This window comes from Chrysemys picta, chromosome 4 (genome assembly GCF_011386835.1).
Source record: "Chrysemys picta bellii isolate R12L10 chromosome 4, ASM1138683v2, whole genome shotgun sequence".
NCBI lineage: Eukaryota > Metazoa > Chordata > Testudines > Emydidae > Chrysemys > Chrysemys picta.
Genome location: NC_088794.1, coordinates 42,961,231 through 42,976,112, shown reverse-complemented (window position 1 = coordinate 42,976,112; position 14,882 = coordinate 42,961,231). Strand labels below are relative to the sequence as shown.

The following is a 14,882-nucleotide window of genomic DNA, read 5'->3' as shown; positions in this document are numbered from 1 at the left end:
GGCAGACAGACTGCAGGTGGGAGGAGCTGTCAGGTGGTGGGCAGGATAGCAACGGTGAGAGTGAGAGTTATGAGGATTAAAACAATTTTTCAGGTTTGGCTAATTTATCCCCTTGTTTGTTTTCTTATGCCTTGGCATTTCTTGGTTCCATCAGTAAGTACAAAAATATCTGTGAGAAAGGACGATCTTACTGGGATAAGGGGACTCCCAACACAACCAGCAGCAGCAAGTACTGGAAATTCTATAATAAATGATGACCTCAAGACTTCTAGCCCAATTCCACAGACCCAAGAGATTCAGATGAATTTAGATACAGTTTAACATCTTTACTCAGTTTCTCTTACCTGGATTTTTTATAGAATCTACTATGACTTTGTAGTTTGCTTTATTTGCACTTAGGCCAGCTGTGACATCTTCAATTCTCCATAAATCTTTTTGCATTTGTGTTTTCTCCTAATGTTTAGTAAGAGGAAAGATTTTAAAAATCAGTTCAATCCCAAGATTTTGTCAGTTTCATTTATTATAGCTAGTTTGAACCAAACATTTTAGTGACACTTGAACACAGGCTACATGGCTTGGAAAGATTATAGGAAAAAACTGGGCATAACACAAATGTTAGCATCTTAATTCAGCCAGTTCAGAATTACAAGAGTCTTTTGCATGACTATGCTGGTGGGAACAGAGTACTATCCAGACAAGAGATCAATTAAGTAGTTTTACATATACGTTCAAACAGAGATTGGATTCCTTATGATCGTGGTGCCTATCCCTGACTAGGACATCAAAATATATCCAGTTTTCTAAAGTTTGCATGCATGCCTAGGAGTCTGGAAGTAGGTTAAATAATTCTCTGAAGTAAGAGCAAAGATTAAGACCTCTTGCTGCTGTTGCCCTACCTATAGGTGGAGCCATAAGTAATGCAATGTGTTTCCCAAAGTTTGGGGAGGGTTGGGGAGGCGAGAGGAGCACAGACATACCTCTGAATTGTTCTCTAGAGTCCCAGCTTTAATTTAAAATAAAAAAATAGTCTCTAGCTTCAGCATGTAAAACAAGTAAAAACCAAACCATGTAAATGGGCCTGGGTTTACAGAGAATCTGAAACAGCTCTGAGGTATGAATTGCCCCATTCATTTGAATGGGTACTATTTATAATACTTTAAATGCCACCACTGTTGAATATTTCACTTGTATTATGAAGTTTTATTCAATCTGCTCTGAGTGACCACTGATTTTGTCATAACTGACAGCTGGGATGAGGGGAGTTGGAAGCAGTCACTCACACCTTCCTTTACATGTGTGGCTTGAAGCTTCACAGCAGGACAGTTGTTACAGTCATCCGCTTCCTGTCTCTCCCCGACAGACAAGCCTGCCAGACCCCAGAAGAGAAGGATGGCCAATACCACCCACAGCAGCACATCTCCCAGCCCCTGCACTGTGTAGGTCATGCTGGTTTGTTATCCATTGTTTGTAAAAGCGTAGGGGAAGGACATGCAAATTAACAACACATGGCACCATTAAAAGGGAGTGTGGTTGGTTCCATCTTCCTGAAGACAGGCTCAACTTTCTAGAGTTAGGGAAACACTACTATAATGTATTATAGCCTATGGGGAAAGGCCTGAAACTCATTTAACCAAAGCCACACTAGTATGGCCTGTTGCATGCTGAAACCTGGCTGAACTTCTGAACTTAACTTTTGTAGACAGCAACCACCACTAACCTACCACTAGACCATAATAGGACCATCTGTTTTCCTCTCATTTCCTATCTCCTCTTCTGTCTGTTTTTGGTTGGGGAAACTGACCTGACAATTCACAGCTTTGTAAGAGAGCTGGCAATGCCCTGGATGTAGTATCTTTAACATCTCCATCACTGAACAAAAAAGTTAAGAAGTGGAACTAAATTTGCAATTTTTCCTGTACACTTAGTGAACCAGAAGGGAGATAAATTGCTTCACCTTTGCTTTCTTGGACCTGGAAAGTATATTCAGTCAGGCTATGTATCAGAAAATAGAGTGCCAAGGAGCCAGACGTTTAAACAATGGAGAATGTTATTTGCTAGTAGTAGACTCACAGTACAGATGGAACATTTATTGAAAGATTATCAAGATACAAACTAGACAATCATACTTGTTCCACTTCAGCTTCCTGAGAAGAATCACACTGCAGGATATTGAATGATGGATTTACAGTGAACACGTAAAAAGGTAACCAGTCAGAAAAACTTTGAACCAACTCAAAAAATGCACCTTCCATAAGTGCTGAAGTAGTATACAGAATAAGGAAGAATTTTCAATATTATTTCTAGATAATAGTTCTGCCTTGAGTGCAGGGGACTGGACTAGATGACCTCTCAAGGTCCCTTCCAGTCCTACGATTCTATGATTTTTTCCCATTACTTAAATCTTGACGCAAACAGAGTAGATCTAGAAAGTTAAACAGTTTAATATATTTTAAAGTATGAGCAGTCACAGATTAATGTTTACAAAGATGATGTACTTTATGTGCAAGGCAAGAAAAGTTGGCTGGAAGAAATAAATCATTTCCTTAAATTTTCCAGCACAGAAGCATAATTTTGAGTGATAAAACTACAGGATAAACACTGAAGTGAAAAGCTAAAACTCACAAAAAAAACCCACATCTGAGTTCATTCCAGCTTGCCCAGGTCCCTCCCCTCAGGCAAAATGTCATCAATCACCGCTCTAAAATAAAGATTTTGCTTGAACAGGCTGCCTGAAGCCTTGAGTTCTTAACCTTTTGATGAATGAACATTTTACGCTAGTGTTCAGTATCGACTGTTGCCTCTAGCACCTTGAAATCTATGCCTTTATTAACATTTGATAATGTTCCATAAGGACCACTTTTTAAAAATAAAATAAAAGTATGCAAGATGGTAGATGAACTGCTCTGGAGCCTAAATTCCTCCATACAGAGAGAAGATGATTTTCAGAATCACTTTTGATTTTGGGTTCTTCAATTTGAAACAACATAAAGGCCCGTTATTTGGACATCAGCACTTTCTGAAAGTCAGGCCCCTAGGCACCCACTCACCCACCTCCACACACGCAGCGCGAGTGCACAGGTGGTAATAACGTAAGCTAAGCTTTCCGACACTGCCCTGCCAATATGACAAAAACCAGAATCGGATAGACTATCAACTTAAAGTCTAAACAAATCTCTATTCCCATCCAATCCTTGGAAAAGGCTTGTAACCAAAAGTGCCTGAGGAACAGAGCTAGCAGTTTTACTATGGAGGCAGTTTCTTCCTTTGATGAATACTCCAGTGGTTGCCAGAGGTTACTGGTCTTCTCAGAATGGGACTTAAGCTGCAGAGGCTAAGATGTCCCAAGTTGGAGATGCCGATGTTTGCAGGTAAGCTCCCTGCTAATTCCCTGGCCTCCAAAACACACCTAGGAACATAGGACTGGATGGAATCCCTTGGGTCACAGAGTCCAGTCCCTTGCTATCACAGGCAATCCCATCATATAATTATCAAATTCCATCTTAAACTCATTAGGTTGTTTGCCCCCACTACTCCTATCGGAAATATGTTCCAGAAACTCACTCCTCTGATGGGTAGAATCCTTCTAATTTCCAGTCTAAATTTATTCCTGCCCAATTTATACCCATGTGTTCTTGTCTCAACATTGTCCATTAGTTGAAATAGCTCTTGTTTACCCTCCCCCCAGAAGTATTTCTAGAGAGCAATCACATCCCCTCTCAGCCTTCATTTTGCTAGGCTAAACAAGCCAAGCTTTTTTAGTCTCCATAGGCTCTCCATTGTCCTGATCATCCTAGTAGCCCTTCTCTGCGCCTGTTTCAGTTTGAGTCCATCTTTCTTCAACATGGGTGTCCAGAATCGTACATAGAATTCCAGATGAGGTCTTACCACTGCTTTGTACAGTGGCATTAATACTTCCCTATCTCCATTGGAAATCTCTCGCCTGACACACCTTGGGATCATTTTTGCCTTTTGCACAGCCACATTACATTAGTTTCCCGTAGTTGTACTGCAATCGACTAAGGCTATGTCTACACTGGCACTTTCGTCGTTAAAACTTTTGTCACTCAGGGGTGTGAAAAAACACACCCCACCTCTGAATAACAAAAGTTTTAATGACGAAAAGCACTTGTGTGGACAACGCTTTGTCGTCAGGAGCTGTGCTTTGGGCACGAAGTTACCGCCCCTTGTTGGAGATGGTTTTATTTTGTTGCTGGGAGAGCGCTCTCCCAGCGATAAAAAGCAGCTACACAGAGCACCTTACAATGGTGCGGCTGCAGTAGCACAGTGTAGACATAGCCTTATACACCGACGTCTTTCTTATCTTCTGTCATTTCCAACTAAGGAGCTCTCAGCTTATAGGAGAAATTCTTGTAGTTAATCCCTAAGTGCATGACCTTGCATTTTGAAGTATTAAATTTCATCCCATTTCTATTACTACGGTCCTCAATCCAATTCTTCCTGTATAATATTCCAATTTTCCTCTGTTCTGACAATGCCCCCCAATTTTGTGTCATCAGCAAATTTCATTAGCACATTTGTACTTTGTGCGCCAAGGTAATTAATGAAAATATTAAATAAGATTGGTCCCAAGACCAATCCGTGAGGAACTCCACTAGTAACCTTCCTCCAGCCCAATAGTTCTTCTTTCAGTACAACTCACTGTCTCCTCTGTAGCCAGTTCCTTACACACCTTACAATTATTGTACTAATCCTCATCTTCTCCATCTTAAATACTAATTTTCCATGGGGGACCATATCAAATGCTTTACTAAAATCCAGATATATTATATCTACCACTCTTCCCTTGCCTACAAAATTCAGTTATCTTGTCCAAGAAAGATAGACCAGACAGGTTAGTCTGGCCTGGTCTACTTTGATGAACATCAGATATTGACATCGGGAAGAGAAGATGATGGACACTAGGACAGAGCTGTGTTGATGCTAAAACTAAAGGCAAGCCAGGCTCTGATTTCATTTAACTCAATATCTTCTTGTATTCTGAAGGTGAAATACATAATCAAATCTGTTGCAGTTATGATAGTACAAGTATATGAAGCAACCTTAGCAGCACCCAAGGAAGAAATTGACACATTTTATAACAATCTACAGGAAACTATATAAAAAGTTTCAGGACAAGACTTGTTATTGGTGATGGGAGATTTTAATGTGAAAACAGGATTGGATTGGAATATCATACAAGAAGATCTGGAGGACCTTGAAAACTGAAGTAAAAGAAATAGTAGTAAAAGAAATATAATAGTGCAAGGTCATGCACTTAGGGACTATCAACAAGAATTTTTGCTATAAACTGGTGATGTATCAATTGGAAGTGAGAGGAAAAGGAAGACCTGGGTGTACTGGTTGATCACAGGATAACTACAAGCTGCCAATGTGATGAGGCTGTGGAAAAGGCTAATGCAATCCTAGGATGCATCAGGTGAGGTATTTCCAGTAGACATAGGGAAGTATTATTGTCATTATACAAGGCACTGGTGAGACCTCATCTGGAATACTGTGTGCAATCCCAATCTCCCAAGTTTAGGAAAGATCAATTCCAACTGGAACAGGTGCAGAGAAGGGCTATTAGGATGATCAGAGGAATGGAAAGCCTACCTTATGAAAGGAACTCAAGGAGCTTGGCTTGCTTAGCTTAACCAAAAGAAGGCTGAGGGGAGATATGATGGCTCTCTATAAATACATAAGAGGGATAATTACCAGGGAGGGAAAGGATTATTTAAGTGCCATTTTTGACACAAAAACAAATGGATATAAACTGGTCATCCACAAATTTAGGCTTGAAATTAGAGAAAGGTTTCTAACCATCAGGGGAGTAAAATTCTGGAACAGCCTTCCAAGGGGAGCAGTGGGGCAAAATACCTAACTTGTTTCAAGAATGAGATTGATAAGTTTATGGAGGGAAGGGTATGATGACACTGCCTATAGTGGCATATGGCCCAGCTGCGACTGTTAATAGCAAAAATGATGGAGCACTAGATTGGGAGGGCTCTGAGTTACTATAAAGAATTCTTTCCTAGATGTCTGATTGGTGAGTCTTGCTGACATGCTCAGTGTCCAACTGATCGCCATATTTGAGGTCCAGAAGGAATTTCTCCCCAGGTCAGATTGGCAGAGACCCTGGGGTGTGGTTTTTTTTTGCCTTCCTCTACAGCCTGTGGCATGGGTCACTTGCTGGTTTAAGCTAGAGTAAATAGTGGATTCTCTGTAACTTGAAATTTTTAAATCATGAGTTCTGAACTTCAGCAACTCAGCTAGACTTTATGGGTCTATTACAGGAGGATGTGTGTGAGGTTCTCCAGCCCGCAATGTACAGGAGGTCAGACTAGATGATCACAATGATCCCTTCTGGCCTTAAATTAACTTAGACTCATAGACTTTAACTACATAGAATAGATTTTAAGTGAGTACAAGTACAAGGTACTAAAGTCAGAAATGGTTACAAGAGACAAAGATAAAAACACTTTCTAGTGCTAAAACTTAAGAAACTTGACTTGGTTCAAGATAAAATTGTTACCACATGCTCCCAGCAACAGGGCTGACTAAATTTCAGGTCAGGATCTTTCTCAAAGTCAAATGGCTACTTCTTTTGTCTTCTTAGTTGAAAGAGAGATAGATAGGGAGAGAGACCTTGGGGGTATTTTTGTACTTCACGTTTATAGTCCAGTCACCCTTTGAAATGCGTTTTGCAGAGGGTTACCGCTAGATATAGTTCATTGCTGCTGTGAGGTTGGAGTCATGGAGTCTTGTGGTGAAAGAGATTCCATGTTGTTGGTTGCTAAAATATAGATTGATCGGTTTCTGTCCCACTTCTTTGCCAAAGAATGGCCACTTGACAGCTTTGACAACTCGCTAGAGGCATCAGCTTGTCCTTTGCAAGTTTATCCACTCCCCAGACTTGTCTGGTAACCATATTTCAGTCATAACTTCAGCTTATGTTCATAATTTTACATATAATGTTGCTACATACATTTCACCAGAATATTATTGACCAGTTAATTATTAGTTTTCAAATGATACTTCAACAAGGCACATTTTGTACAAGGATTATTACAATAGTGTGTAGGGAGTAAATAGAGGGGTGCATTCAGTCACACCAGATATTAGGAAAGAATGCACAGAAGCTGTGAGGAAAACATTCTGTCTCTGCTGAATGAAGAAATGAGACATGAGAAATGAGTTGAAGAGATATGGAACAGTGTAAAAAATAGGATTACAAGTGTTGGGCTACAAGGCCAAAATGAAGAAACCAAGGTGGATAATAGATGAAGTGCTGCTGTTGAGCGACAAGCATAGGAAGCTGAAGGAGAATAAAATATGAGGACAAGTCTAAAAGCTACAGGCTGACCAGAGAGATAAAACAGAAAGCAGAGAGACACAGAAACAACTCGATAAGCAAACAATGTAAAGAAGCAGAAGAATACACAATGAGAATGTGATATAGGGTTGTATTCTAAATTCCCTGTAAGCTGTGTGGATGCGCAGCAGCCTATTTAGTGCCGCGCAGGTGCTCAGGGAACCCGCCCAGCTGGGACCGGGGTGCCCTTCCCCTGGCCCCAACTCAACCCTGGACCTGCTGCGGCCGGGTGAGGGGCATCCTGAACCCAGCCCCGGCCCGGATTTGCCGTGGCCAGAGGAGGGGCAGCCGGAACCTAGCCCTGTCCCAGACCTGCCACGGCCGGGACAGGTGCTAATTGATCCAAATCCTCACATCAACTCAGGCACTGTTTGGTTTGTATTCTCGCGCCTCATGGTGGAGAGGGCTCTGATTGGTTTAGAGCTGTGAAGGAGCACTGACTATCAGGCACCTCCTGCTGGTCCGACCTTCCCATTCCAGGATGTAATGTGTGCTGGGACTTGTAGTCTGTGCTGGCCCACATGCCCTGGCCCTGGAGAGAAGGCTTTGTGATTGGGTCTCGATGTGCGATGAAAGATCATTGCTAAGGTAGAGGCACCAGTGGCCGGGCTGGTCTCCCCTCCCCCGACCCCAACCCAGCCCCAGCCCGCACCTGCTGCGGCCAGGGGAGGGGTGCTTATCCCACGGCCCCAGCCCTGGAGCTGCTGCGGGGAGAGAGAGCTGGGGGGAGTCCTCTCTCCCTGCCATAGCCCTGGAGCACCCTCCTGCACCCAAAACCCCTCATCCCCAGCCCCACCCCAGAGCCCATACCCCCTGCCGGAGCTCTCATCCCTCCACACCCCAACTCTTTGCTCCACCCCAGAGCCCACACCCCCAGCTGAAGTCCTCACACCCCTGCACCCCAACCCTCTGCCCCAGCTCTGAGCCTCCCCCCACTCCAAACCACTCACCCCCCCACCACATAAATTTTGTTATGTGCACCAATACGAAGGTGATGTGTCACCTCCATATTGGTGCGCATAACAAAATTCATTCCGCACATGTGTGGGAAAATTAGAGGGAACACTGGTTGTATCACAAGATAAGAGAACTGAAAGGGACATATGAAATGGAGATGTTGGTGGTGAATAACAAGTGCAGACAAATAATTGAGGACGAACAAGCAAAGAATAAACAATGGAAAGAATATCTTGAAGAGCTGTACAATGCGAAGAACACAGTGTGACAAACTGGGACTGTTCTTACTGTGGTCTTTGAATGCTGACAGGGGAGTGTGGCTAGGATAGTCTGCATTGGGGGATGGGAGACTGACCAACGGAGAATACCTGAGCATGTAACATGAGAACCCAGGAAGGGGTTAGAGGTCAGGTGACATCTTTGCCCGGGAAACTGAACAAAAGGCTGTGGGAGGGGTCGCTGAAGAGAGAGTTTTGGGTGCTGGCTGGTGATATGGCTGGAAGGCAGACGGGGCTCTGACCTCCCAAGGAGACTGGGGTGCCTTGGGACCCCAAGATGGACCTAACTGAGGGGGGATCCTGTTGTCTGTGCCTGCAAGACCAGTCTTGGACTGTGTTCCTGTCGACTAAATAAACCTTCTGCTTTACTGGCTGGCTGAAAGTCATGGTGAATCGTAGGAAGCCGGGGGGGCAGGGCCTTGTGTCCCCTCACACTCCATGACAACCGGTGACAGTGGTGGGATCTACTGCACCCCATGGACGGCGCTTCCTGCAGTAAGTGACTGGGAAGCAGTAAAACGAAGGGCGATCGACGGGGACCAGGTGGGCTGAAGAGTCAGAGAGAGACAGTTCGGGGGCGATTAACCCCTGGGAGAGTGTGACCAGAGAGAAGGACTGTTGCAGTAACAGGGTCCCCCGGGGGATCGCAGCGAGTGGTCACGGGGCGGAGGAGTCTTCAGCTCGACCCTGGCAGAGAGGTGGTGACCTGAAGAAGGGCTGGCACACTAGGAGTCTCCCTGGAACGGTGGAAAGCGGAGAGCACAGGCCGGCGAGTGGCCAGCAGGAGGATGTATGCTGAACGCCTTAAGAGCGACCTGGTGGAGCTGTGCAGGCAGAGGGGGCTGCGCATTGGGAGGTTCACCGAAGAACAGCTAATTGCCCAGCTGGAGGAGAGTCATCGCTTGGATGAACCGAGCCCTGTCCCAGAGAGAAGCCGCCCGGCGGATGCAGCGTGGGCCCCGGGGCCTGACATGGCTCGGAGGGGTCAGACTGCTGCCGAGGACATCCTGAGACCCTGCCTACCTATGCCTCGGGGAGGGGTTGGAAGAAGCCCAGTGAATACCGAGGGCACCCTGACCCCAGCGGCCAACAGGGGATCGTCCCAGGGGAGCTCCCCGTCCTGGGAGCGGATGCGACTGGAATATGACAGGGAGCTGAGACTGAAAGAGCTCGAGTTAAGGCAGGAAGAACTTCATGTTAGTAAAAGATAAAGAAAAAAACACGCAATGGGAGGGATCAGGAAACCAGCTTGGGAATTAGGTTAGACAACTGAACTAGCCACTAGGAAACCCTGCTTCACCCACTTCCCATGTTAATGTCAATGCCACTCTCTATCCATGTCCTCCCTGCCTCACAGGGCATCTTAATCTTCCAAGTCAGGATTCATGCTAAGGTATCAGATCAAGGGTCCCTCTGGTGAGTCAGTGGAGGCTCCCCCGGGGAAAATGCTGCCTTCATAGTCAAACTACTAGCAACTCAAACAATTTGGATGGAATTCTCCCCGTCCTTTCCAACTATTGGGAACAGGATTAGGATATGGAAGGAGGGCACAGGGAGCGTGTAGAACCAACTACCTTTGGTGAAGTGTATTCTGTATGGACATATGACCAGAATTAATTTCCTTGGTGTGGTGTTTTTTGTTTTTTTGTTTTTTGAGTTGACAGGCCATGAATTTGGGCAACTTTAACTCTAAGTTAATGAAGTTTCTTTGGTATGGTATGTTTTACAGTTGGCTTCAGTTTAATAATATTCTGGGCACGCAAAGCTGCCCAGGCATCAAGTTTGAGAGATGACTTCTTTAGAAGCAAGGGAATGGAATTTAAGACAGATGATACAATATAAAAACCTTCTCAAACCCATAACTTGATAGAAGAGGTTTAGTTGATAATGATCAAAACAAATGCACTAATTGATAATGGGTCAGAAGAACAGTGTAATCAGATAAGAATTTTAAAATATAACTGCTGTTTTCTTTTGGTAGGAAATATCCAGATAAATAGCCAGGGATTTGAATGAATAATCACATTGTTGTTGTTTTTGCAAATAAGATGACAGATGAAAATAGCGCTTCTCTGCATGATTCATAATTAAATAATTGGTTTAAAATCCAGATATCTTTCAAACACCGATAAGTTCTAAACAGTTGTTTCAATTTACAAGGGAGCTGCAGAGATAACCATCCACTAATATCCCAACATGACAGAGAACAAGTAAGGAAAATAGCACATCAGTGACTGATGACCTTAAAAATGGACAGATGAATCAACAAAGACAGATCAAATAAATGGAAAACTAGAAAGTCCTGCACAGACTTATAAATTAAAAAGTTATTAATGTCAAAAATGACAGTATCTAATAAAATACTGACAAATTTGCACAGACATAACGTTATGAAAAACATTTGCAGCACTGGAAATAAACCTAGACATCTCATTGCTATGTTACCACCATTTTTCCACTTTACGAGCCAAAAGAATGTAGGATACAAACAGGCATTAGTAGATACTTTAGGGTTAAGAATGCCAGGAGTCGGCAGCATTTAGGAATTAAACATATAGAAAATGAGTATCTTCCTAGATGTTTATCCTAAGTTCAGGAATAACATTGTTATTCTAACAATGTTAGAAGAAGTTTCAAACATCTGCAACTGTAAATACAATACCTGAATCATGGGACATTCATTAGGATAGCCATGCATGAACAGTATGATTGGAGCTACTTCCAATATTTTAAATACCACACTATGGTGTTAGTAAATGGTGACTTTTTAATGGTTGCCCGCCCCCCCCCCCGCCCCCCCCCGCCCCCATGTATGTTCTCAAAGAGTTTGCATTAGTACTAATGTCCTGCCAGTGGATTTCCCCATATCCTTTGCCAGGTAATGCTTCTAATTTCCGCCCTCCCCCCCCCCCTCCACACACACTTCTAAATTATAGATGTTGACATTTTAGGAAATAGAATTTTTCTGTTTAGTTCTCTTTACTCTCCAATATCACTGTTAGCAGAATCTCATACTCTAGGTTTTAACCAACGGTTAATTCTCCAAGAAGATACTTCTGCAGAATTTCTAATTGTTTTCCTGTTACAAATGTCAACCTATGTCTAGTGCTTCTCTATTAGACCCTTCTTTCAAGGATGTCTCCCTGCTCAGGACTATATTTATACGGCATGTTTAAATTTCCTGTATCAAAATTAATTTAAAAACAAAAGGACAAAAGCAAATGATTGTTTCTGTATTTAATAATAAAGCTAATATGAGATTCTTAAATACATGTTTCATTCAAGCTAGCTAGGTACCTTGAAGTATAGTTTGCTGACTTTGGATACGTCCAGCAGGAACAGCAGGCAGGGAACCCTCCAGTATTCCCCACACATTTGAGATACTTCCTCCCAGGAGTTAATCATTTTAGAGTTCAGGCAAGATCTCAACAACAGTAATTTAGTACCTGAAAACAGACTCACCTGAGGAAAAAATGATCTGTTCATCTGTTCCTGTAAGGCTTTCTTCAGCTGGTTCACATCCTTTTCCAATTTCAGATATTCATTCCAAGCATTTTCCATTTCCTGTTGGCAAAGAGAAAATTTTCAATGCAACCCTACAATAAGCAATAAAAGGTGCACAGCACTTTCAGCCGGTTAAACAAATAAGCATGTTCTTAACTTTAAGGATTAGGTTGTTCGATTGAAAAAAGAAAAATGATGTGTTCTGAACAGAATGTAATGATATGAGCTCAAAATGAAGCATGAGCTTAAATGCTTTACTGGGTTGTGGCCCGAGTGCTCCACACCTTGCAGGATCTTTAGTTAGAATTTTTTTTATAATCTGCAAACACAGAATGCTCTATTAGTTATTTAAGGACAAAGCAGGAGTTCAAAGGAATCTAGGCACTGAAATGAATTCTTGAAGGAAGACAGCTTAATTTCAATACCCTGTTCACTTTACTTCTGTAATGTGTAAAACTGAACATACTATTTTAAGAGAGTTCTAAAATGTTGGTACAAATTCACCCCTGAGTCGGGGCCACCAGAGAATCCTTAAGTCATTTACATTATGGCTAACATCTGCAGCTGTACATTCTGCTTTCTGACTCAAAATAGTGGAAGATGATTTGATTTTACGCACCTCTATGTAAATTTTCAACACAGCCCGTAAAACAGTGCATTGTCTGCGGACACAAATCACTGCATACGTGCATGTATATGATGTAGACATTTTAATTTACCTGACTGATACACACAAGACTTGTGAGTACAATTTTAGAGGCAGTTTTCTAAAAACTATCCTCATGTACTGTAGGAGTTAGGGATTATGTGGCTGAGTACAGAGTGCTAGGTGGGTTTAAAATTTCCTTTCTTGTGTGGCCTATTAATGAAACATAACATTAATTTGATGTGGTGCCTTTATTAAAGTTTATTCTTATTAGGTTGTGGTAATTGAGAGAGAGAAAATTCTGGCTAATACTCCAGGGTAAGACCCAATTCCTTTTTCCACCTAGAAAAGTTCCAGGGAATCTAGTTCAGCATTTTTCAAACTTCAGGTTGCAACCCAGTACTGGGTTGCAACACGTCAGGCACTGGGTTGCTCTGGTCAGCACCGCTGACCGGAACGTTAGAAGTCCCGTCAGTGGTGCTGCCCAGCTAAGGCAGGATAGTGCCTACCTGTTTCGACACCGCCCTGCACCCCAGAAGTGACTCCGCCCCGAGCACCAGCTCCGCACTCCCATTGGCCAGGAACCAGGCAATGGGAACTGGGGGGGGAGGGAGGAAGGGGATGCGGTGCCTGAGGGTGAGAGTAGAGCGAAGCCACTTGCGCACCACCACCTAGGAGCCAGACCTGTTGCTGGCTGCTTTCAGGGTACAGTGCAGTCCGCGGTGCCAGGACAGGAAAAAACTCATAAATCCAAGCTCCAACCCCACACCCCAATCCCCTGCCCCAGCCCTGAGCCCCCCCCAAACCTGGAACCCCTTCCTGCACCCCAAACCCCTCATCCCCGGTCCCACCCCAGAGCCCTGACCCCCTCCTACACCCCAACCCCCTGCCCCAGCCCAGAGCCTCCTCCCACACCCTGAACCCCTCATTCCTGGCCCCGGCCCACAGCCCTCACCCCCACACCTCAACCCCCTGCCCCAGCCCTGAGCCCCTCATCACCAGCTCCGTTGGGTTGCAGGCATCAACAATTTTCTTCAATTAGGTCCCCAGAAAGAGTTTGAAAACCACTAATCTAGTTTATACCAGGATACCAGTGGAAACTGGAACAAAGGTTTGCAATTAAGACTGCCATTAAAAAGACAGATCTGCATGATTTGTTTTCATATTCTGTACATTATCTAAATTGGTTTGTAGGATTTAACCCTATGTCTGAAAAGTAATTCATTTTAGTCTAGCGCTTAGCTTAGCATTTCTTTGGAAGCACTGAACACATACAGTGGATGCCTTGGATATTTCAGCCCGAATATGAATGAGGTCCTCTTGCAAAAGTCTCTGCTGGGAAGAAATTTTTTCTGCATGCTGTGGTTGGTCTTTGTACAGTTCCATCTGTCTATGCAAAACCTCCAAAACAGATTCCAACTGGTCCTAAAGAAAGAAAGGAAAATAAAATAGACTTACATTTGTATGGGTCTGTACTGATTTACTACTGAGAATATGAAAAATCTTCTCTACCTCTCAAGTCTTTCCTCTAAATCACTAGGATCACAGATTTTCCTTTTACTGAGAGGACAAAGAAGGAAACTGATTATTGGAAGGTGTGAAGCCTTGGGCCATCACAGTAGCAATAGTCAGTAGCAACCACTAAGTTGCAACACAATTGCCATTATAAATCCATTTTAGTGTTTGTACCTTTCAAAAACATTAACCAATGGGGGTGAAATTTTTCATGTTTAATTTCTGTGCAAACAGTAGAAAGCATTTTTTTCTAAACTGCCTCTAAATTTACCTACTATATTCAGACATTCATTTTAATGAGCACATTTAATTTCAGCAGCCCCCAGAGTATACAGGTAGGGCTCAAAGCTAGTAAAATGTTAGTTTTATACACACACACACACACACACACACACACACACACACACACACAATGAAAGGAAGAGAAGGGAAGAAAAGGTCCTTTTGTTAACATTTACTGTGTGAATTCTAAACGGGATATAAACAGAAGGAAGAAAGAAGGTTGGGGGGAGGAACAAGAAGGTCTTAGCACAGGGGTTCTCAAACTGGGGGTCGGGAGCCCTCAGGGGGTTGCAAAGTTATTAACTGGGGGGTCACGAGCTGTCAGCCT

General features: G+C 43.2%; 1 protein-coding gene across 31 annotated transcripts in view; it reads right to left on the bottom strand.

Annotated features, from left to right (window-relative positions):
• The window catches only part of PLEKHA7 (pleckstrin homology domain containing A7), a 299,188-nt gene that overhangs the window by 33,580 nt on the left and 250,726 nt on the right, over nt 1-14,882 (bottom strand). For all 31 annotated transcript variants that reach the window (XM_042858812.2, XM_005308701.4, XM_005308705.5 and 28 more), the window contains 3 exons: nt 14,033-14,182; nt 12,070-12,171; nt 345-453 (listed from right to left, as the gene is read on the bottom strand). In XM_042858812.2, coding sequence (XP_042714746.2) covers nt 345-453; nt 12,070-12,171; nt 14,033-14,182 — 361 coding nt within the window. The remainder of the gene's footprint in view (nt 1-344; nt 454-12,069; nt 12,172-14,032; nt 14,183-14,882) is intronic.